Source organism: Scatophagus argus, chromosome 19 (genome assembly GCF_020382885.2).
Source record: "Scatophagus argus isolate fScaArg1 chromosome 19, fScaArg1.pri, whole genome shotgun sequence".
Lineage (NCBI taxonomy): Eukaryota > Metazoa > Chordata > Actinopteri > Scatophagidae > Scatophagus > Scatophagus argus.
This window is the reverse complement of record NC_058511.1, coordinates 8,829,845-8,851,693: the sequence shown is the minus strand read 5'-3', so window position 1 is coordinate 8,851,693 and position 21,849 is coordinate 8,829,845. Positions and strand designations below refer to the sequence as shown.

Genomic DNA, 21,849 nt, shown 5'->3' with positions numbered 1-21,849 from the left:
ATTAAATGATCAATCCAAATCCAAAAATAAATTAATAATGCATAATATTTGTCTGGTGATTATGGTGCTTTTCGTTCAAATAAGTTTCTATTTTTTCTATATTTTTTTTTTTACCAAATTATGAGGGCTTTACCAGGAAACTTTTCCAGATCCAAGAAATTTTAAAGAACTTGAGCGAAAAAACATTTTCTCAACCCTTTACTTATGAAACACCTTGGCTCAGAATGCATGTCTTCAGGCTACACTGCTTCCAGCCTACTTGAGAAGAAAATAATACAGTCTCCTGTGCAGAATTAATTACCCTTGCTCTCTAATCCTGAGGGTCTCAACCCAAAGCCTGATATTAAACACTGATATGTTAAAAAGGTGAAAGATTTTCTATTAAGATTCCAACAGCGCTATGAAAGACACATCACCAGCCACGACAGGCCATGTTGGAACATAAATCTTTCCCACATCGTACCTTTTTGCTGTAGCCCTGTCGTTTCTGCCGCGAGCCAACAGAGTAAAGTGCAGGTATGAGGTCCACAGGGCAGTCGGCAAAGTACTCGCAGCAGGTCACAGGAGACTCGTGGATAGTCAGAGGATAGGGGTTCTCGAATATGGGGTAACTGTTAACAGGAGAGCACAGACAAAGTCACTGTAAATTTAATTTAACCTGTCTGCCCAGTGCAGAAGTCTCATTCAGTGCTGCATGCAAGCTGAAGAATAAGATTTATGAAAGCAAGTTATACCGTGATATAAAGGAGAGGAAATATATATTAAAGATAACAAGCACTAATAGGTCATCTGTGACATTTTAGCCCACATTTAAGAAACAAAAGAAGTCAAGATGATGAAGAGTTACTTAGCAGTCAGACTCACCCATTTTGTGCAAGGTCGATCACCACTAAATCCTTTTCTAGAAGGACCACCACAGCGTAAGGTTCCTGAAAATCTGCAGAGTGAAACAAGCAAGACAAGTCATTCATCACACCACACTTTCAGCACTCTCGCAGCTCCTCAGGAGAGAGCTCCTCTGAAACGTACAAACCACAGGGGAGGAATTCCTCACACTTTATATGGTAAAAGTTATTATCATATCTGTGCCCTCAAGACTCAAGGCAGGAACGCTTAATATTTATTAATCTATGTGATTTAAAACTGTGGGGGATATTGCTTTGGTTAAATATTTGTGTCTGTCTTGTATTCAACCTTAAGACGATTCTCCCTTATGACAGAATTAAACCTGTGCATTGATCTCCCTTCATAAACTCACCGTCGTCTCCAGAGATCACCCTGCTAAGGGTATCATAGTAAACACAATGGAAGTAGCATCACACACCATTCAGTAAACATTCAGATTTTCATTCAAACTGGTGTTTTGAGAATAATCTGTCATGTAGAGCAGAAAGTCTCAGGCTGTACACCGAGGCTGAAACACTTTGACAACATTCGTCCATTAAATTTTACTTTCCTGGCACTGGTCTGCAAGTGTTTCACGGAGTATCTCTCTGTCTGTCAGTTTAAACTTGGGAGCTGAGTACAACTGTAATTGTTATTCTGCTCATTTACATAAAGACACAAAATTTAATTACAAGCAAGGCAATAAGTGAAACAAAAAATAATTTTCCGTGATAAAAGATACATTTTGTCTAAGCCGTAAATAAGGATGCGAATGGCAAATAAGCAATGATGCCTTTATTTTTCATCTCTTTGCCTCCGTCAGCAGATGCTCATTACTGAGCAATACTGTGAAAACAATACAGCTAAAGCTTCGGAGAAACCAAGTGAGTGGAGCGTGTTACAAGAATTTCTTTTCAGACTCCCATTTACAGGGTCAAGATGGAATCTCCAAGCTTAAGATCAAATCTGATTTACTGACTTACATATCTTTCTTTTTATGGGCTGTACTTCACCTCATAATCTTTGTCTGCATACCATTTCTGAGCCTGCACTAGCATGTCATACAATACTTTGTCTGCCATTTGTTTTCCCATTCAAACACAGCGGCATTGCACATTGCATGTAGACATGCGTCATCTGCAGCCACATCATCACGGATTATCAACCTCCTCCACACACTAACACATACACATCATAAGCCAGACATGTATTGTGTAATCCAGAGACCCAGTAAGGTCCATTACCAGATGAAATCAGTGGGTGGTGACATCAGGTTGCCAGTGACAAAATGAAGTCACTGTTGTTACATAACTCACAATCAAGGAAAGATATCCGCAGAAAGGGTAAATCATAATCGTTCCTGCAGCTGTATTCGTGCCAGATAGAGCCGCACCACAGTTTACACACTGGATTACATACATCCCATACCGTTCGGCTCCAGTCTGACGTGTTTTAGCTGTTGACTCCCCAATGCAGGAAGTAAAATAATTTAATTTAGATGGAAGGCTATTGTGTACAAAGAGATGAAATGAAAATGTAATATTCTGTGTGTCGGATAATGAAACTGGAATAGGATCCTTCCCCTTGGGAAATTTCATATTTATTACAGGAACACACTAACACAGGGGCAAGCAATCCGACATAATTAAAAAACAGAAAGGTGTTTGTGTGTTTGCGTGTGAGTCTAATGCATTGATATAATGAGGATGAAGATGACGATTCCCACACAAAATGTAAGCCACACACAACGAACACATCCTCAGAAAACCCTTACCATTTGGGTATGGTGTCTCACAGAGGGTGAGGAAGTCGACTATAGGATAGTCCATCTCCAGCACGGCAGTACTCTTCCCATGCATTACTGTCAAACAAGGCCGCCGGCCCACCGTGTCGTACGATAGACCACCAGACAGGATTATGAAGGGTTCCCTGGAACACGCAGACAATCACACAAACTTTGACATCAGAACTGGCCTATTATACAATTTATACCACGACTGCAAAAGACACTACTTTCCTACTGATCTGCAAATGTCAGCTGGTATGATATATAAGAGAACATCTCCAGTTTACTGTAGATGTGGTCAGGCTTTGTCACTGTCCTACTGCAAATCGATGCACAAGGTAAACGTGAGATCACTTTTTTTACTTCATGCTATGTTACCAGTTAACTGTAGCAACTCGACAAAGTAAGGAAGAAATACGCCAATGGGTACATGAAGGTGATTTTAATAGAAGAAAACTTTAGCATGTATAATAACTCTCATAGTAAAACCTGATGGCTAGAGGGTAAAGCCTGTCACGGTGAAATAGTTGGTCCTGCTGGACAATACTACGTATATCTGTGTATACATATTGATTACTCAGATTGTCTTAGCAGCAGCTTTTAATAAGTGTAAACAACCTTGATGTGTCTTTTTTGCTTTAACTGTGTCTAATTTAGCATATTCACGCCCAAGCATGTGCACACACGTAAATTAATGTGTGTGCAAATTAATACGTGTTTGTGTGTGTGTGCTTGGGAGAGAGAGCACCTACCCACTTCTAGTGGTTTTGTATTCCACTTTGAGAATGGGTTTACAAGGCTCTGGCTTCTTCCCGTCCTTGGGCTGTTTTCCTAAAATAGAACAAACAGAAAATACTTTAGTTTGCCAGTTCATCCCTCTTTCCCTCCTCTCGTCTTGTTTCTCCTGTCATCTCGTTTTTTCCCCCCCAGAAGCTGCACTTAAAAAGCTGCCTTGAACAGTAGCCAGACAATAACAAAAGACTATTCATCAGAGAGGAGAAAGACAAATGCCGGGGCAGGGACATGCAGAGAAGGTGTGACGATCATGGATCATTTACAGAGTCCATCTATTCAAACCTCAAGGGAAGTTCATGTGAGGGAAATTTGCACATTTATCATATGTGTGCCTACCTGTGCATATATTTCTATAAGAACGCAGAATAAGGGACTGAATGAGGTGTGTAACTATAACAGAAGAGCCAGTGTGAGCCCTAAGGCAGGTTTGTATAATAAAAGGCTGCTTTTAATTATTACATCTAAATAACAGATATCTGAAAAGACAATTAAAGAAAGACTTATAAGCCTTACTTAAACCTGTCAAAGGAATTTGCATAATTGCCCATTAAATACCAAACTAATTATGTATGCAGCAGTGGGAGAAACACCTAATTAAAAACCCTGTGTGGTGAAATCCTTTCTACAACCCCCTACACTCAAAACTAGCTCGAAAAACTGGTTAGAAGTTTTATTTTTTTTCCTTTTCATTTAATTCCTCCTTTGTTCCTCTTTTTGACTCTCATGATCTCTTTGTCCATTTGTTGTTTTCACAGACTGTATTTCTTTCTGCGGTCCTTCATCTGGATGAATTGTCAAAGTGCTCCATGGGGTGAGTAGGTGTGTGGGAGGAAAGAAGGGAGTATGGATTAAAACACATCATCAAAAGAGCAGACTTGCTTTTCTGAAGGAAATAAACAGAGCAGCAGCACTAATGTATGCGCATGCAGTCACAAAGTAAACCAAACAGAGGCGGGACATAATTGAACTGACAATAATCCTGAAATGAGGAAACGATAAAGGAGCCACGAGAATGAAGGCTCTCGAGGCGTGGCTTCGGTGCGCACAGAGCAGGCCATGTGACTGACGGACGGCAGAAGGCACTGGAACTATGTAATGTAAGACTTGTGCTATATTAAAAAGAATCCCCAAAGCAATCAGACCATGCAGAATCAGAAGCGTTTTTGATGAAATAACCAATATTGTACAATACAAACAATATTGTACTGGCAACACTTTCTACAAATACCACATTTGCAGTGTGTTCATGTTCATCAACAGTTACAGTCGGTACATAAGGCTTTATCTCTACACTCATAAACACACATAATGCTTTCAGTTTTCTCTGTTGCTTTCTAGAGGTTGACTGATGAGGCTTAATATAAATTATGAATACTTGCACTCACCTATACACACCTCAACTGTAATGAGGACCCATAGTACACTATAACAGTCCATACAGTATCACTGTTGTACGTGTTAATTAAAGTGCATCAAATACAAGCTGATGCATGTCTAAGAACAAATGTTTCATTATAACATTCCATTGTTGGTGGTAAGAACAAGTTTGTAAGTTAAAAGCAAGTTTAAAACATTCATACCAGGGATATTTTTTTGTCTCGGGTTATGCTAAACCAATTTTTGAAAAGGAGGTATTGCTCTTCAAACTGATCAATACCTCTGCTAGCTATTTTCTTCTTCTTCAGTGTGCAGGTCCAGACAGATGTACTATTATCTTGTACTTATTTATATTCAACCCTATTCCTTACCGTACCTCATGTAGTTAACTTAAGTTTAACCAAAATTTGGTCTCTGTAGTATTTATGATCCTGGAATCACAATGTGTTAAGCATGTGGGAGTGGGAGTTTTGCATGGAGGCCATCATGCACTTGACGGTGTCTGGGATTATTTCCTGGTTCCTCTATAAACAGTGCAGTAGTCACTTGAAGAATAACCACAACGTGAGCTCTACACAGTATCTTTATAGTGAGCAGTAAATGAGTGAGCTAGGAAGTGATTTTGGACTCTGTGTGCGAGTGTGCATTTGTTCTTGGGTGTGTTTCCACCTCCTTACCGTGTGGGGTGATTGTCTGTACAGGTTTGCCCTGGCCTCTGACGTTCCATATGGTCAGAGTACCATCTGAGTGACTGCAAATGAACTGCTTGCCCTCGTGATGCCAGGCAACTGAGTGGATCGCCTAGAAAACAACAGGGGGTGGTGGGGGAGGGGTAAGAGGGGTACAAGAGTGGGGGTCAGTGGTTCAGCAGGATGAAACATCACGCGCCGCCATCTCCCTCACACTACAAGTTTGTTGCATTGCTACAGCCATACGGTACATAGTGCAACGATCATATGCGAGTCTGGATTACATACTCTCGAACAGATGGTGAAAGCGAGATAAAAGAGTCTGGCCCCTGATTTCAGAGCATTTCCTTTGGCATAAATGCATATAATAGCAGAGGCTTTTATGTGACCCTTTAGCTGAATGTGGAGAGAAGTGGGAATGAATTGGTCATTTTATTCAGAAACGCCAGAAGCAAGGCTTTATTAACATGGTTATAAATTTAAGAATTCTATTTCATAAAGACACAAATTCACTGGAGGCAAAAAATGTCTAACATTGAGTATAATTGGAACATAGTTGATCTGGTGCATTCAGGCTCATCTGATGTCATGAAGCAGAGAAGGTAAAAGATAATATGGGGTTGCTCTGTTTTGTGTATTAAAGAAGTAAGCAAGGAAGTTCAAAAAAGATAGGAGAAAAGAAGTTTGTAAAAGGCAATAAAAGTAATTGCAATTTTATTATCGATAAGATTTATGACAAAAGTCTATGATGTAAAAAGAGGGGAGGTTTAAGAGGTGATCTTTGAGTTATGCTTCAAAACAAAGGCGTAAAAAAAAAACACAAAATGAAATGGAGTACGTGGCACACAGATAAGCTAAAAAGCCAATAGATCTTGAGAAGAAGAAGAAGAAGGAAAAGAATAGAGAAAAATGAGGACAGGCAGGTTTGAGAGATGGTGCCCTCTCTGTTCTCTGATCCTCACCGTCAGCTAAACAGTCCTGCTGCCGCTGTAAGTCTGCCTCACAAAGATTTATCGACTGACAAGCAATCATTGAAAACACAAACACATCATGACCAAAGTATGCCAGTAAAGGGCAACCTTGCTTATTGATGCCCTTTTCATGGCTCATAATTAAACCCAACGAACGTTTTGACATTAAGCAAATATGATGACGTGCATCAAATGAATTTTCACCAAGAGGCTTGTTCTACCCAGAGCACCTACAGCATCAGTAATACATCCCACCACAGTCCTAGTGTTTTATCAAGGAAAATACTGTTTCAGAGACAACAAGTGGAAATGGGTAATATTAAGGTTAGCATTTTCTGAAAAATATAACTGACTGCTTCGGTATTCTTCTCACATTGCATGCTTTTATCTTTTGCAATTCTTGCCAAAGCTCCATTTATTGCTTAGGTATGAACTTGTCATTGCTTTTCAGTGTCGCTTTGCCACCCAAATGCAGCTCCTCGTCTCACATTACTCATCTGAAGTGAGTGCTTACTTTGCAGTTAATACCAGTTTGAGCATATGGTCAGGTTAAGTTACTCTCTTCTAGCTAAAGCTGCTATTTATTTACATGAATATCAATTTTGCCTTTGGTGTGTCATTAATCACAAATAGTGTTGCGTGTCAGATTCGAGGAGGGGCGACGGGCGGCCGTGGCCACTGTGGACTGAAGCCTGACCACCCTGTTAACCAAGCCAGTCGTAATTGCCTTTTTTGGTACCTTTTTCTCAGGTGGCTGTACAGTTGCAACGCACCTTAACCCCTGTGGGGTTTCTCTTAGCAAAATAGCAAATTCTTAATGTTATTTAACAATTTTAAGCATCAAGCAAAAATCTAAGGTAAAATTATATCAGTGCATTATAAGCATCAAAGTTCTGAACCTCTTGTTTGGTTACAGTAACTTGCTTAAATCAACACTGAAATGAATCATAATGGTTTTACAATAGGGCTTGACTTGATAAGATGAGCAGACAATTTCATAACCATTCTTATTGAGTTAACTTGTTACATTGATGGTAAGGTTGATATATGGACCCCATCTATTGTTTGATGATAAAGTACATAATCATTTACATGGCTTGAGACGGTCTGAGATGGAACCAATAAAGTGATACTGTGGAGGATTTGTTTGCTTCCTGAGGTGGGTGTTTTAGGATGCACAGCCCTGACAATTTTCAAAGGTCTCATTATCCGTTTTTTCAATGGGATTTCCTCCAGGTCACTGAGATCTCGATGAGACAGAGCCATGGTGATGTGACATCATGCTGCACAGACACACAGACTCACATTATCTTGTTACACAGCTGATGACTCACTCCCTCTCACTCCCACAAAGACGCAAAAATGAACTAAAGACGGCCCAAGTTCTAAAATCTCCATCGCTGTTTTTCAAGTATTCTAAGGTTACGGAGTTTCCTGATTTCCTGTTCACAAAGACCGTTTTCTTGGAAATAATTAGAGCAGTGATGAGTAATGGCTTAGGCGTCTTATCTAAGCTGACAGCGGATGTCAGTCCTCAAATGACAGAGACGGTGGGATGCAGTTTGTTAAGGATTTGTTGCCAGAAGTGATTCACTGGTATGTAGAGTCAGGTGGCGTGGATGTAGTTACATCAGGTGTGCTGAATGCAGTATGAACTCATATGCCACTCAATAAAATCCCACATTCTCAAACTGAAGCGAATTACCTTATACCTGAATTGCTTTAAACACTTTGTATCAAAAAAAATAATGAGTTTAGATCATTTTGACAACCTTGAAGTAGGAGTGAAGTCAAGTCTAAGATGCTTTAATGCCTCTGCACTTGAGATAGCCGTGGCAGGAGGCTTTGTGTTTTTGGGTTGTTCACCTGTCCCATTTTCGCGAATACCATTTCTCAGGAACGCCTTCAAGGGATTTTCTTCAAATTTGGTGCAAGTATCCACTTGGACTCAAAAAGATTTTGAGGGTCAAAGCTCAAAGGTATAAGCCACTGTAATCTGACACAACATGTTTTTAGCCACATCCTAAACTGTAGGAAACAATGAGAAAAAAGAATAAAATGATGTGATGTGAAGTGATGACAGGTCAAAGGTCAACTTCTGGCCCTTACTCAACACCATAACTCAGGAACAGAAGGGCAGCTTGTGACCATACTTCATATTCAGTCAGATACTGAACTGGTGACTCTAATCTTCGGTGTACACCTTGAAACTGTGCTGATTGTAAAGATCTTCTGAAGATTAGTGTGAAGCATCCACAACTGAGGATTTGTAGTTTGTTTGCAGCAACATCCACACACACATATATATATATACATACATATATATATATACTGTGTATAAGAGGCTGGACAGACACAGCTGTAAACTGCAATGTGACTAGCAAGCAGAGGCATACAACCATGGTAGCCATAATTCTCATTTCTCATAACAGATGTCCTTCAGGAAAATGCTAGAACTTATCACACAGTTATGAGCAACAGCTCTCATTCACCCATTCGGAGAAGCTTTGACAGCGACAGGCTGAATTCTGTCAGTACATGATTCCAATAGGGAACCATGCACTATGCTTAATTGGAAAATGAGAAGGGTAATTGAAACATATGGCACTCATCATATCAAACAATATCAATTAAAAAGATTAATTTCATGATTTATTACATTAGGTCAGTTTTCACAGATTAGTCTTTTGGGGGATGAGAGAATTCAGTCAACACTTCGTGAGCGAGTGTGTCCTCACACACACACACAAATTCACAGCAAAGATATAAACAAACACACAAATTGAGATTGGTGAAGGAAAATAGATATACTAATAAACATGCATATCACCGTCCTAATTATAACAGCTTCTGCCAGCATTGTGTCACACTGGGACGCCAAGACAGCTTAGCCCTCAAGTGCCACACACACACGGGCTCACACAGTGATGGTAATTCAGTTCAAGTAGAAAAACATTCAACAAAAAAAAGGCTTAATCTAAAAAACAAGCATTTGGGGGCAAGTATGTCAACAGTGATTTCCACAGAGCAATCCCTTCTTGTACTGGAACGTGAAATCCATTCTGTTTCTGTTTTTGTGCTGTGGTAATTATATACGCGTAAGCCCTGAAAGAAACAGGCCCCTCTGAGCTTCCTTCCAATTAAGACTTTTTCTGTATAAAAAAGGATGATGCCCCATCATCAGCTATGACTGGAGCATGAAAAATATGCTATGTTATCATTACTTGCAAAGTACAACAGAGACTTTAGTGTTTAGTTTTGGTGGGTGCTAAATGAAATGTCGGGGGGATCAGGAAAGTCATTAACTCTTAAATGCGCCTAAAATACCAATAAAGTTGAGATTGTTAGAGCCTAGTGATGAAGTTTTCCAAGATTTTTATGCATGGCTTTAGAAGAGGCAAAGACAGACTGCAATAACTTTGATGATCCTCTGCTGTTTCATTTAACATCATTGTCAATCAGTTTTAATTTTCCCAATTCTTTGGTTTATACCTGCTTACTGTGCCGACATCAGCTTGTTAACAGTGTCATCGTAAACATGTTAACATACTGACATTAGCATTTAGTTCAAAGCACACATGTGCCTAAGTACAGGCTCAGATTTTTAGATTCTTTTTATTAACTACATTATAGGACCCCCAGACTGTTTTGATGGTAGGCAAACATCACATTTTTAAGGATTGAGTTGTATACTCTGCTTTGCATTGTCCATGGATTATTTTTTACTATGGGGCATTGTTTTTTTAATGATCTAACTTTATAATACTATATATAATATATTATATAATATAATAATATATAATAATAGTACCAGTAACCCATCAATGTTCTACATAGTGATGCCATCCTGTGGGCAAAAGAGTTAGAGGTAAAACTTTAACATTCACCCATCAGAGACCATCTAGTCCATCCAATAATGTTTGTGGTATTTTGCTACAGACCAAAGCAAAGCCAAAATGAGGTTCCTCTGTAGGGTCTCGGGGGTTAGCATCAAAGAAAGGGTGATGAGCTCGGACATCTAGGGGAGCATGGAATAGAGCTGTTGCTCCTTCACATTGAAAGGAGCAAGCTGAGGGGATTCAGGCATATGATTAGGATGCCTCAAGGGCACCTTCCCTTTGGAGGTTTCTTCTCTCTAGAGGCAGAAATATATCCCATACGACCTGGCAACACCTTGGGATCCCCAATGAGGCTGTGGAAATGTTACAATGGAGAGGGAAGAAATGGATGGATGGAAGGAACGGATGGATGGATGGTCCAAAGCAAAGATGAGTAACATCCAGTTCAAGCTGTCTATCATATCTTTCTGGCAGTGAATCCTATATAGTCATTTAATGTAAGAATTCTGACTTTAAAATATGTTAATGGCACAAATTTCTCCACCGAAAAGCAGTTAAGTCATTTTATATTACTTGAAAATGAAGTAATGATTGGTTTAGTGGTTGTGGGAATCATTTCACAGTTTTTACTATGTCATTGTTGGTCTTCAGTAATTGCTCTGAGAAATGGGGTTCGCTCCTAGGCAAATAGAAGCAAACATTTTTCTGTTTCGTACTGTAGGTTGTATTTATGCACATTTGTATGCGTGCCCAACCACTTTCTGGTTATCACAGTCACACCAGAACTTCTAGAACAGAGTTACTGAGCTTTGGGGTGCAAAACTGCTGGTCCATATGACTAAAAGTAAAAAGAGATCAGCAGAAAAGGTAAAGAGAAAGAGATAGTTGAAACAGGCAGCGTAAGAAAAAAGTCAAAATAAATAAGGAAAATAATGAAATCATGAGGACGACTAAAACTGTGAAAAATTCCCAAAAACTCACAGGAAAAGAAAAATGCATAAGATTTAGTTGCGATAAACAGGAGGGGAAGGAGGGAAGTGGAAACTCCGGTCTGAGTGTGATATCAGATATTCAGCAGGGCCAGACTCAGACTGAGGTGTTGAGTCAGATGGAGCAGAGTGGATTCGGGTCAGGGTGACGGATGTTCTTTGGCTAGCACTCACTGGAAACCCATACTGCTGATCCACAGCTAATAATACACAATCCACTGAAAGACACAGCGTAAAAGGTGTGCTCACTCAGCTCTTTGAGAACTTGTAAAAACTAAAGTTTTATCTCCTCTGCTGTTTGTCTGAACTGGTAAACTTGGCTGCTGCCTGGGAGCCAGGTCAAGTTCCCTCATCTGCTGACATCTCTGCAGCTTGACAGCATCTATAACTAACAAAAACTGCCTTCATTTGAGTCAAAACAATTTCATCATTATCAACTTGTGTGCACCCAGCTTGCTGACGTTGTGTGAGAAAGTTTGCAAGAATCATTAAAAATGTGCCAAGAATACAGCAAGAGCCAACATTACTCACAAAGCCCATTCATCTCCATCCTTTGAAATCCTAGACCGTACACTGCCTTTCCCTTGTTTAAAACAACCACAAATTTCTATCAAAGCTAAAAAAAAAAAAAAGTCTTTAAGACATGCTTATTCCAAAGTCTGAATCCATCACAGCATGGTGTGCTGGCTTACTCTGTTGTTTAAAAGAAGAAGAGAGAAACCGTCCATGTTCATTTTAGTCAAACTGTCGTCAAATGAATTATCATTTGGTACTTGGCAGTGCGCTTTCAGGCAAATAATGCTTGAATAAAAGCACACAGCAGGAAGAGGAGTGCGCAGCAGGATGAACAGTGTTGTTTACAAGTATTGCAAGAAGCTATAAAGAGATTGCCCTTGTTCATGATGCAAACGAATGACGGCTTAGCAACTAATAAGTGCTGTGACTGGCTTATAATGAATGATAAATGCATGTTTAATGGTGGAAATGAGCCAAGTTAGAGCCCATGTTTCCATAGCAACCATCTTGGTGTTGGACATTTAGTTCAGCCTTCATTGTCTGTCATCATTCGTGAAGGATTCACTTTCTCTGCAAATCCTCAAGCCTCAGAGGACCTGCTCTCCACAGCACGAGCCTCGCCAAGACCATGGTCCCTCTCTTGGCAAAAGACGACCATCCAGCACGTCAAGGCCCCTGGTCAGAGAGCCCCCGGCTTAACTGGAATGAGAGGGTAGTGCACCATAAACACACACACACTACTGCCCCACTCCCAAGTTATTCCCAATTGTTTGTCATCATTCCTCCTCCATGATATCAAACTTACTGAGCCCAAAGCGCAGTGCGGAGTGTTCAGGCACGTGTCAAAGCAACTGCTGAAATTCTATTACAAGTTGCAGGACTTTCTGCCATTGAATCAGCCGTTAATTATCTGAGGGGACTTAAATGCACATCTGGATTTGTAGACCAGCAAAAAGACAGAGCCAAGAGGAGGTGAAGAGGCATGTCACTTCAATTAATATACTAATAAAGAAATAATAAATAATGGAAATTTTGTCCAAAGACGTCAAAAATTTACTGACTAAAACAGAGGTATTACATTCCAAAACAGAGGAAAGTGTCATGTGTTGCAGGCTCTTTTGCTCCGTCAGTGGAAATCAAAGTGAGTGAAATTAGGAGGTCCCCGACAACCCCCACCCACTCAACCACGAGTCTCTAGAGAGGTGTAACTGGAGAGAAGAGATGAGCTCCCTTGGGAGATTCAATACTAGAGACTGTAATGCCTTCGGAGCAGTGGGAGGATATTAGCTTATCTGAGACAGGGAGACAGAGCAAAGGCAAAGACACACAGACAGAGAGAGAGATCCATATGTACTGAACATACAAAATCCACTCGCACTTTTGTGTCCGTGTAGTTCACGGTGACTCTTGTTATCTCAGCGTGCATATAACACCACGGTGTTGCCAATGAGGTGAGCACCAGCATGGGCGTTGAAATAATCTCATTATCTTAAACAGCCGGTTTGGCTCGGCATCTAAGCACTACAGACAACACTGTATGACCATGTGCACGCTGACTGGGTGCAGGCGTGTGGCCACAACTATTCAGCAGACTTAAACCTCAATGACAACTTCATGAATGAGATCTCCAATTCACAGTCATATTCAGTTACCACTAAGACTCTACATCGTGACTGTGGGAGGTCACACTGTGCTCAGATACATAAAGTTAATATGAATGAACCCAAGATTGTCTAAATATCCAATTACCAAATCTTACATCAAAAGAAATAAAGGCTGCATACACTTTATCACACCCACAATAGACCATAAAAATAATGCAAATACAGCAGCTGTTCAAGTGGGAGTAATATTTTGCATACAAAGCAATCAGATAACAGAAGGACACAGTGTAGATCTGACACATGCCAGGTTCAGAGGAGATCTAAGCAGCTCCGATGCTGAATCTCTTTTTTATTGTTGTGTCTTTATATTTATAGAAACACAGCACTGCCTCAGGGGAAACAAATAAAGCCACATGACTCAGTGCTTTAAAAATGTGGACCTTTTAACATAATGTTGCCCCTGTTTCACAGCCATAATATGCAAGCAAAGGTGCCGTACAACTCTGGAAACATGAGTACATGGCACACTCTACAAACATGCTGAAGCTCTGCCTCTTCTTCTGTGTAAATAGCACTACTTGTATGAAAAACATCTTTTCTTTCATTGTGACTGCAGCACTAGCGGAGGTATCTCTTTGAAGAGCGTCTTCATTACTGTCATAGCTGGCTAGCGCAAATCCAGTTCGGTCTAAGAACTCACAATTGAAATGTTTTTTTATTACAGCAGCAGAACATGGCTAGAGTTTGGCATCTAAGCTCCAAACTCATCGCTCCCTGCAGATATGTTTACATGGAGATATTGAGGAGTGATGTGCAAACATTTTGAAGCCCATAGCTGGCGCCAGCAGGTGGATGCTGGGGTGGTGATGATGCGGCTGAAAAAATACGAAACAATATTGATGCAAGACAGGACTGGCAGAGTAAGAGCTGGGAAATTTCTGCAGCTTGGGAGGGTGTGTTTGGTAGATGATTGTCTGGAGTGAGGCATGTCACGTGTGTACAGCAGTGCAGCTCGAGTCGACTGCCTGAACTAAGCTCGCAGGCGTCGCTCCATTTAGTGAGTCCAGTAAGAGTTGGCTGTAAAACTTTCCTCTGGCAAACCAAACTTCAGCTTCATCTTCATTAAACGGCACATTAGAGCTGATAGCTCCGATGAAGACAAGCATGCCTCCCTCGATCCTTCTGAGATGAAACGGGACATAGAAAGTACTGTCAGCACTCTCTTTGTGTACCATCACCATCATCACCAACACTCTGAGGCATCTGTCTGTGATGCACATACAAATTGTCAACTCACAAGCCTCGTCAGCTGTAGAAACTATTGCAAATTCTCGGTTTGTTCTAGGAATAAATAAAAGGAGAAAACGCTTGCACAACTGTATACAGTTCAGCTCATGAATATGTAATTTAATTCCCATTTTCCACATGAAAAGATACTCTGTAGATCAGAAGTGGGAGGAATGACTGAAAGCTGTTAGAGAAGAAAGGAAATAGGGGAGATTTGCCTACCTCATCGTAAGTGTAGCGATAGTCGGCCTTCTTTGATTTCAGATCCCACAGGACCACGATCCCAGACTCAAATCCAATTATAAGCTGGAGAGGAAGAGCGACAGGCAGACAGTGAGATAGGTAGGAGAGATGACAGAGAGGAGATAGAATAGACCCCATGATGGGTGGAAAAAAGAAATAATACATTTGACATTCACACACAGCATGAAAGGAAGTCAGGTATAAGCAGACTACAGGGGCTGAGGAAGAAACCTGCTGGCCCCGGTTCACAAGAGATGAGAACAGAACATGCCAAAAGATTTTTTTCGAAGCATGTCTTTTCTTTTCAAATTCTGAATACTTCAGAAACAAAATTTGGTCTTTAATCTAAAACAAAATTGACACAGCGAGTGTTGTGCAATGGAAATTTCCATACAAAACTTTTTAAATTTGCAATTTGTCATTATTCTCCCAACCTATTCTAAAAAAAGAAAAGAAAAAAAAACCCAAAAAAGTAATGTTGAATTTTGAGAGAGAGTGTGGTAAATAATTTTTGCATTTACAATCTTATATATTTCATATTGGTTAAAAAGCAAAGCAAATCACAGAGGTGCATGACAAAAACAACTTAACCAGTGCAGAGGTTTTCATAGAGTCTACAAGTTAAGAATATAGTAAGAATAATCTCTTATTCTTCGCAGCAGTTCAAGCAGCTTCAAGCAGCAGATAAGCTGACCATTTTCACTGAGTAAATCGCTATTTAAAGTGGATCTAAATGTCTGCTGACTGGAAAATTTGAGTCATGCATTTGGTTTCACACCTGCTGACTGAATCACTGAAACTTGGTGTTGTCTATTCTCAACATCGACATATGCAATATCAAATACGTGTTTTTACATGTATTTGCATGTTTGCATGTGTGTGGAGAAAAAGATGCTGTCCTTTACCTTGCCCTCATCCATGGGGTTGTCACTTATGTGGACAACTGGTCCAGGGTGAGCCTTGGAGGACCTTATAAAAACAGACAAAGAGAGAGACATATAGGGAGTGTTTTTCTCTTTAAGCGATGATTCAGTACTCAGACATTAAATCAACATCATGGGCATACAGTTCACAGTGATGTATGACAAGAGTTATGGTGGGAAACAAGTGCCTTTGAACCTGTGGAAGAGGTTTGCTAGGGAGGACAAAGCTGCCAATCACTCCAAGGCTCTAAAAGGCTGTTCAAAGACATAAGCTCTCTTAAGGTTGTGATGGATGGCTCCGTCAGGCCAGGCAGTCCCCGCTGGCTATGAGTATGTGTGTGCATGTGTGCGTGTCCATTTGCATGTCAGCTGAGAAGACATCACAAAATGCTCGGCTGCCCCCTTCTCTCCCTCTCCTGTCTGTGCTTTACCCTCCAGACAGCCTTATGTCAAATCTCCTCTGTGTGTGTGCCACGTGGCAGCAGAATTTACCTAACCTGCCCTGTCTTTAAGAGATGATGTGGGCTGAAGAGTGCCAGGGAAGGTCACAGGAGAAAGAAAGTGACTGCTAGAGCCCGAAACATAACCGCAATACCAGGGAGCAAGGGCAGGAATGGCTGACAAGGAGAGGAATAGGACATAGCCGCAGATAAATGTAACTGATGCAGAGGAAGACATTGTTTTGTGTCTTAGCAGGTCATCTTTTTATTTATTTTGAAAGTCTAAGGGTGATTGACAGCATATGGTGATGATATTATAAAAATGCACATATTCCAATAAAAATACGTGTTTTGGATCGAAATGCAAACTCCACTTTGTAAGTTTAGCCCCATGTGTCTGCATGAAATTAAGCAAAGGGCCAAAGAAGGGAAGCATCTACAGCAATATGAGCGTGTGCGTGTGTGTGTGTGTGTGTGTGTGTGTGTGAGAGTGCATTAGAAGGTAGCAGTTAGTGGGCAGGCAGTCAGTCAGTTGTCTCTATATTTAGCCTGTTTGTGCTGGAGCCTTATTACCTAAGCTCTGCTGCAGCTGAATCTGTTGATTTATCTAATCCCCCTTCACTGCCTGTCTCTCAACTAAAAGCCATCCACAGCTGCATGAACACACACACACACACACACATGTCAGAACAATTAAGACACATCTTAACACCCACCCCTAACACCCCATTTGTAAAACCTACATCCACAACAAGCAATTACCCTCGTGCTGAATTACAAAATGCAACTTGCATAAAAGCTTCAGCCTCCTGTCCCACGTGGTTTGTTTCCTCTTGTTTTAGGGTTTTTAACGCGGGATGCTCACCACGTTCCCCTGTGAGACTCCGTAACAAATCTGTTTCGCTAAAAACCTGTTGTTGTATGGGAATAAATCTGACATGAACACATTCACAAAGTCCACAAATACATGTTCAGGTTTGGAGATAAAGGAATCACCATGGCAACAGAGACAGGATGGGCAGAGCGCACAGAGGCTCCAAAAAAAAATCATCCATACTCTGCCACAAACACACAAACCCTCCCATAAAAACAACGCCTGCTTAACTACTTCAACACGCTCCCGTGACCACACATTGCTGCCTGCGTACTGCTAATGACTCTGCGTTTTGCATATAGAGTAAAAAAGATCTTCAGGGACAAGAACACTGGGGTGTGTGTACGTGTGTGTCTGATGGCTTTTGCACAATCATAGATGGATGCTTCAGCGTACGTGCACACTGCTGTGTTTGTTCCTATGCGTGTTCGTGTGGCTGCGAGCATGCCATTACACTCAGAGTGTAATTCGCAGTTATGTGCATCACGTTTTTGTCTCTCAGCTACTGTTTCAAGGTCTTTCATGTCACACACAAGTACTGTAAGACTACTCAAGTTCAACTAATTGCCCCATGGCGAATATAATCCTTGTTCGGTGCATCATAAAATCTTGGAAATTTTCATCCGTTGGTACTCTCAGTTAAACCAGTCGTCTGTTATGAACCTTTATTGCACCATATCCTTCTTTGGATATCAGACATTCATTCCACCCAGTGAGGCCATCAGTTCATTAATGAAAATGGACCATTGCTGTATGTACAGTAAGTGTTCCAAGTGTCTCAAGTGTACACGCACGCACCACAAAGCAACCGTCTGTGACTGTGTGGATGATGCAGGGAGGATGTTTGAATAGGAAGGGGTAACACCTCAGTGAATTTAAAAATGTGCAGGCACACACACACACACACACACACACACACACACAAAATAAACAACAATATGTGAATTTAAATAAACGCATGACTTCTGAGATGCATGTATGAATAAAAGCACAGCATATGTATTTGAGGGCTGCACAGACTCACATGCGCGCTGACTCACACATGCTCAGTGAAGGCCTGAACATCTGGTGTCACCGTGGGTGACACTCTGAGGCTGCACAGGCGCACTCACCATGACAGCGTCTCTGCAGCAACATGGCTCGAGCAGCCCGCTTGCAGCACACCTACATCATCTGTGCCCTCAGGTCACCTCAGTCGACTGTGAGCAGTGTGTGTATGTGTCAATGCATAGGAGCACATATGCAAAGCTCATTTATAAAGCTGAGTTGTCATTGTTACATGATAGCTGTGTATGGTTGTTTACGCCAGATGAAAGTGTGGGCCCAGCTGTACTCATCCTCCTGACCTCAGTTAGTACATGAAGAGGTTTTTTAGACCAAAATAGTAGCTTTTTACTTTAGATCCCCTCTTGCTGTTGACTGACAGCATCATTGTCAGCTAATGCATGGTGCAGTGTGCTGCTTCTTGGTTAAAAGCTTACTGAAAGACAACAAAAGAAACAGAAACAACCATTATGTGATAGCTCTGTTGCAGTTTAAGGAATAGTTCAATATTTTGGGAATTCACTTTCTTGTTAGAAGGCAATGGAGAAAGTCAGTGGTACCCAGCCCACACCTGCAACCTTTGCTCCTGGAAACACTAAATATGGTTTTAAGGATGTGATGCCTCCCTAGCACTGCACAGGAATACCAGCTGAGGACCTCACACATAAAACCATAGAACTAAGCAACATACACTTAGGCATGAAAAGTTCAAACGAGAATTTATAATACTAATGTACCTTCAGGGTCCTCAATGGAAGAGTGAAATGAGGACGGAACTGAAGTGGCTTCAGGCCAGTGTGTTCACGTGAATTATGTGTCATAGCAAGCTGTTAACATTTTACCTTTTCTCGTCCCACTTGTGTGCGACTCTCCCTCCCTCCCTGTGACCGTCTAGTTGAATCAAATCAAACACACACACAAACACACACAGATGCTGCCAGGTACAAATGCATAAAGCATTCTTGCATATGCAGTGGATACATGCAGACAAATTATGCATGTGAATAAACACAGATTTAAATGTGGCCTTATTGCAGTGTCCTCAATGCCTGTAGCACTGACTGAACTATGGTGCCATGCAGTTGGTCATGTACTGTAGGATATGTGTTTCTCCAATAGTCTTTCCAGTACAGTAGCTTGGGAACAGTGGCATGATTCATGCAAACACAGAAAGTACTTGGCCAGGCCAGGCCTGGGGCCACTGGCACGGCTACTGCAGCTTGTCTCCAAATAGCAGGGCCCGAGGCCTGATGGGCCCAGTACACACCATATCCTACCCTCATTACAGCAATCACAATAGAACAGAGGTGTAGCAGGCAGGGCTTGAAATAAAATCTTTAATGATGCTGTCAATAGCACTATATGTGGGTCTGCAGTGTGTGTGTGTGTGTGCGCGCGTGCGTGTGTGTGTTGCACCCTCATTGGGCTCCACTGGATATAAAAAAAACCCAAATTGTGCAGACCTCTTCCCTGCAAGCGCCTACAACCCCTTTTGATTTTGCTCTCAATTCTTTTTTCATTCTTTCTTTTTTTAACTACAACAAAATTTATCAGCGCTTAAGTAAGTTTACAGTTTTTTTATTTCCTCCTGAGTCCGGATTGTGATAGTGACAATAATTTCATTGAGTAACAATAAAAAATCCTTTAAAATTCTTAAAAATGACCAACACAGTGTCAAAGAGTTCATCTTCAAATTGCTTATTTTGTCTAACTGACAGTTCACAATCTAAAGATAATCAATTCATGATGATATGAAGCAGAAAAGCAGTTGTGCAGATACTGCAGTTGTTTGGCATTTTCACTTGATAAATAATTTCAACAACTGTTGTAAACATTTTTGTCAATACATTTCAAGTCACACGACTTCCCGACGCAGCACCAATTCGCCTTCACTTGGTTCCAACTGCAATTTCAGTCTGACGACAGCATCAGAGGAGAACAATAGGAGAAGCTTTTGTATCTGGACTCCACCCCTACCAACCCCACAGCTGGCAGAGAGAGACACAAGAAGAGAGGACAAGAGAGTCACCTCAAAGCTCTCTGATCTGCATCAAAGCAAACCACAGACGCACACTCGTACGTCAGACCGATAGGCAAACTGAGAGCATATGCAACAAATCTGAGAATCGATTCCTGGCACTGCTGCCATACTCAAGACAAAGTATCCCGCAGAATGGCTGTGTGAGTGATTGAAGCCTGATCCAAAACATGTGGAAACCTCATTTCCTCAAACTAATTGTACAGTTTGGATGAAAACAACAACAACATGTCAAAGAAAGTTTTGTGGCTTAACAAAGCTGTTGCAGAGTAGAACGTTCACTCAGATGATGTATGACAATGAGTATAATTAATCTTTGGGTGGGTAGAAGGAAATGGAGATGAGAGGAAGGATGAGAGCAGTTGTGGAGATGTATAAGATATCAGGAAAGAGTAGGAACACTAGAAAGAGGAGTGCAGATGTACACATGCAGGTCAATATGGTTCAAGAATATTACAACCTATAATATACCGTGTGTCACTTATAATTTGTAAGTAAGTGTCATTGTGGATTGATAATATAAATGGACAACAACATGGTGAATCTGCTGTCATATTTACTGCTTCTGCAGTTTGCGATGTAGAAAAGGGGATATTTAGGCTGTATAAAACTCTTCTTAAAGACTGTGTGATATTTTTTTTTGATGTGAAAGCATAACATCCATCCATCCTCTACACTGCTTTATCCACGCAGGGTCTAATGTTTTTGGAAAACCCTTGCAGACACAGGGAGAACGGCCCAGACCTAGACTCGACTCTGGTACCTTCCTGCTGTGAGGCAACAGCGTTAACAACTGCACCACATGCTGCCTGAAAGTGAAACATTATATTTCTAATTCTAATACAATGCAGTCTAATACAAATTCCAAGTTTTGGAAAAGACTAATCTACCTTTTAGCAACATCCCGCCAGAGGCTACGGTTAGGACAGTCAAAATGGATTTCTCATCAAACCAGAAAATAGAAACAGTTAAAACATAGCTTTATGTTTTCTGAAGAAAAACAAATATTTCAGCTACAAATCTGTACATTTCCACCATCAAAATAATGACTGAACTCTAAATTTAAGGGGTTCTTGTTATTGTGTCTCTTGTCAGATTTACGTATGAAGCACATTAGGGTTCAGATCCTTCCAGATGAAATGGTAGGTTTTATATAAGAAATAAAAAAATAAATTTCCCTTTTTTGTGAGTGTGTGTGAGAATTGGTGTGTTAAGTATTTCTAACATTCCAGAGGTGCATTAACTTGTCCATAGGAACAGACTGTGGAATAGAGGTGATGTGCTGAAATAATGTGTGGATGGTCAGGGGTAAAAGCGCTTGACATTTGCATGAAACAAGGTGAGGAGGAGTGAGCGGCACTGTACAGGTGAAGGAGAAAAGAAGGTGATTAGAGTTAAGCAAAGAAAACTTAAAGTTATTGTTTGTCCTTTAGTCAAGAAGAGCCACAGTATTTATCTCTCTATCTTATCGTCCACATCTACCCTCTACATCATCATTATCACTCCTTACCGTCCCATTCTGACCTTTTTTCAACTTTAATTGGAAACA

At 40.8% G+C, this 21,849-nt stretch overlaps 1 protein-coding gene across 3 annotated transcripts in view; it reads right to left on the bottom strand.

The window, feature by feature from the left end:
* Positions 1–21,849, bottom strand: part of stxbp5a (syntaxin binding protein 5a (tomosyn)) — an 87,886-nt gene that overhangs the window by 19,376 nt on the left and 46,661 nt on the right. For all 3 annotated transcript variants that reach the window (XM_046372637.1, XM_046372638.1, XM_046372639.1), the window contains exons 7-13: positions 15,887–15,950; positions 14,961–15,044; positions 5,521–5,644; positions 3,424–3,502; positions 2,660–2,814; positions 865–937; positions 464–611 (exon numbers count right to left, since the gene is read on the bottom strand). In XM_046372637.1, coding sequence (XP_046228593.1) covers positions 464–611; positions 865–937; positions 2,660–2,814; positions 3,424–3,502; positions 5,521–5,644; positions 14,961–15,044; positions 15,887–15,950 — 727 coding nt within the window. The remainder of the gene's footprint in view (positions 1–463; positions 612–864; positions 938–2,659; positions 2,815–3,423; positions 3,503–5,520; positions 5,645–14,960; positions 15,045–15,886; positions 15,951–21,849) is intronic.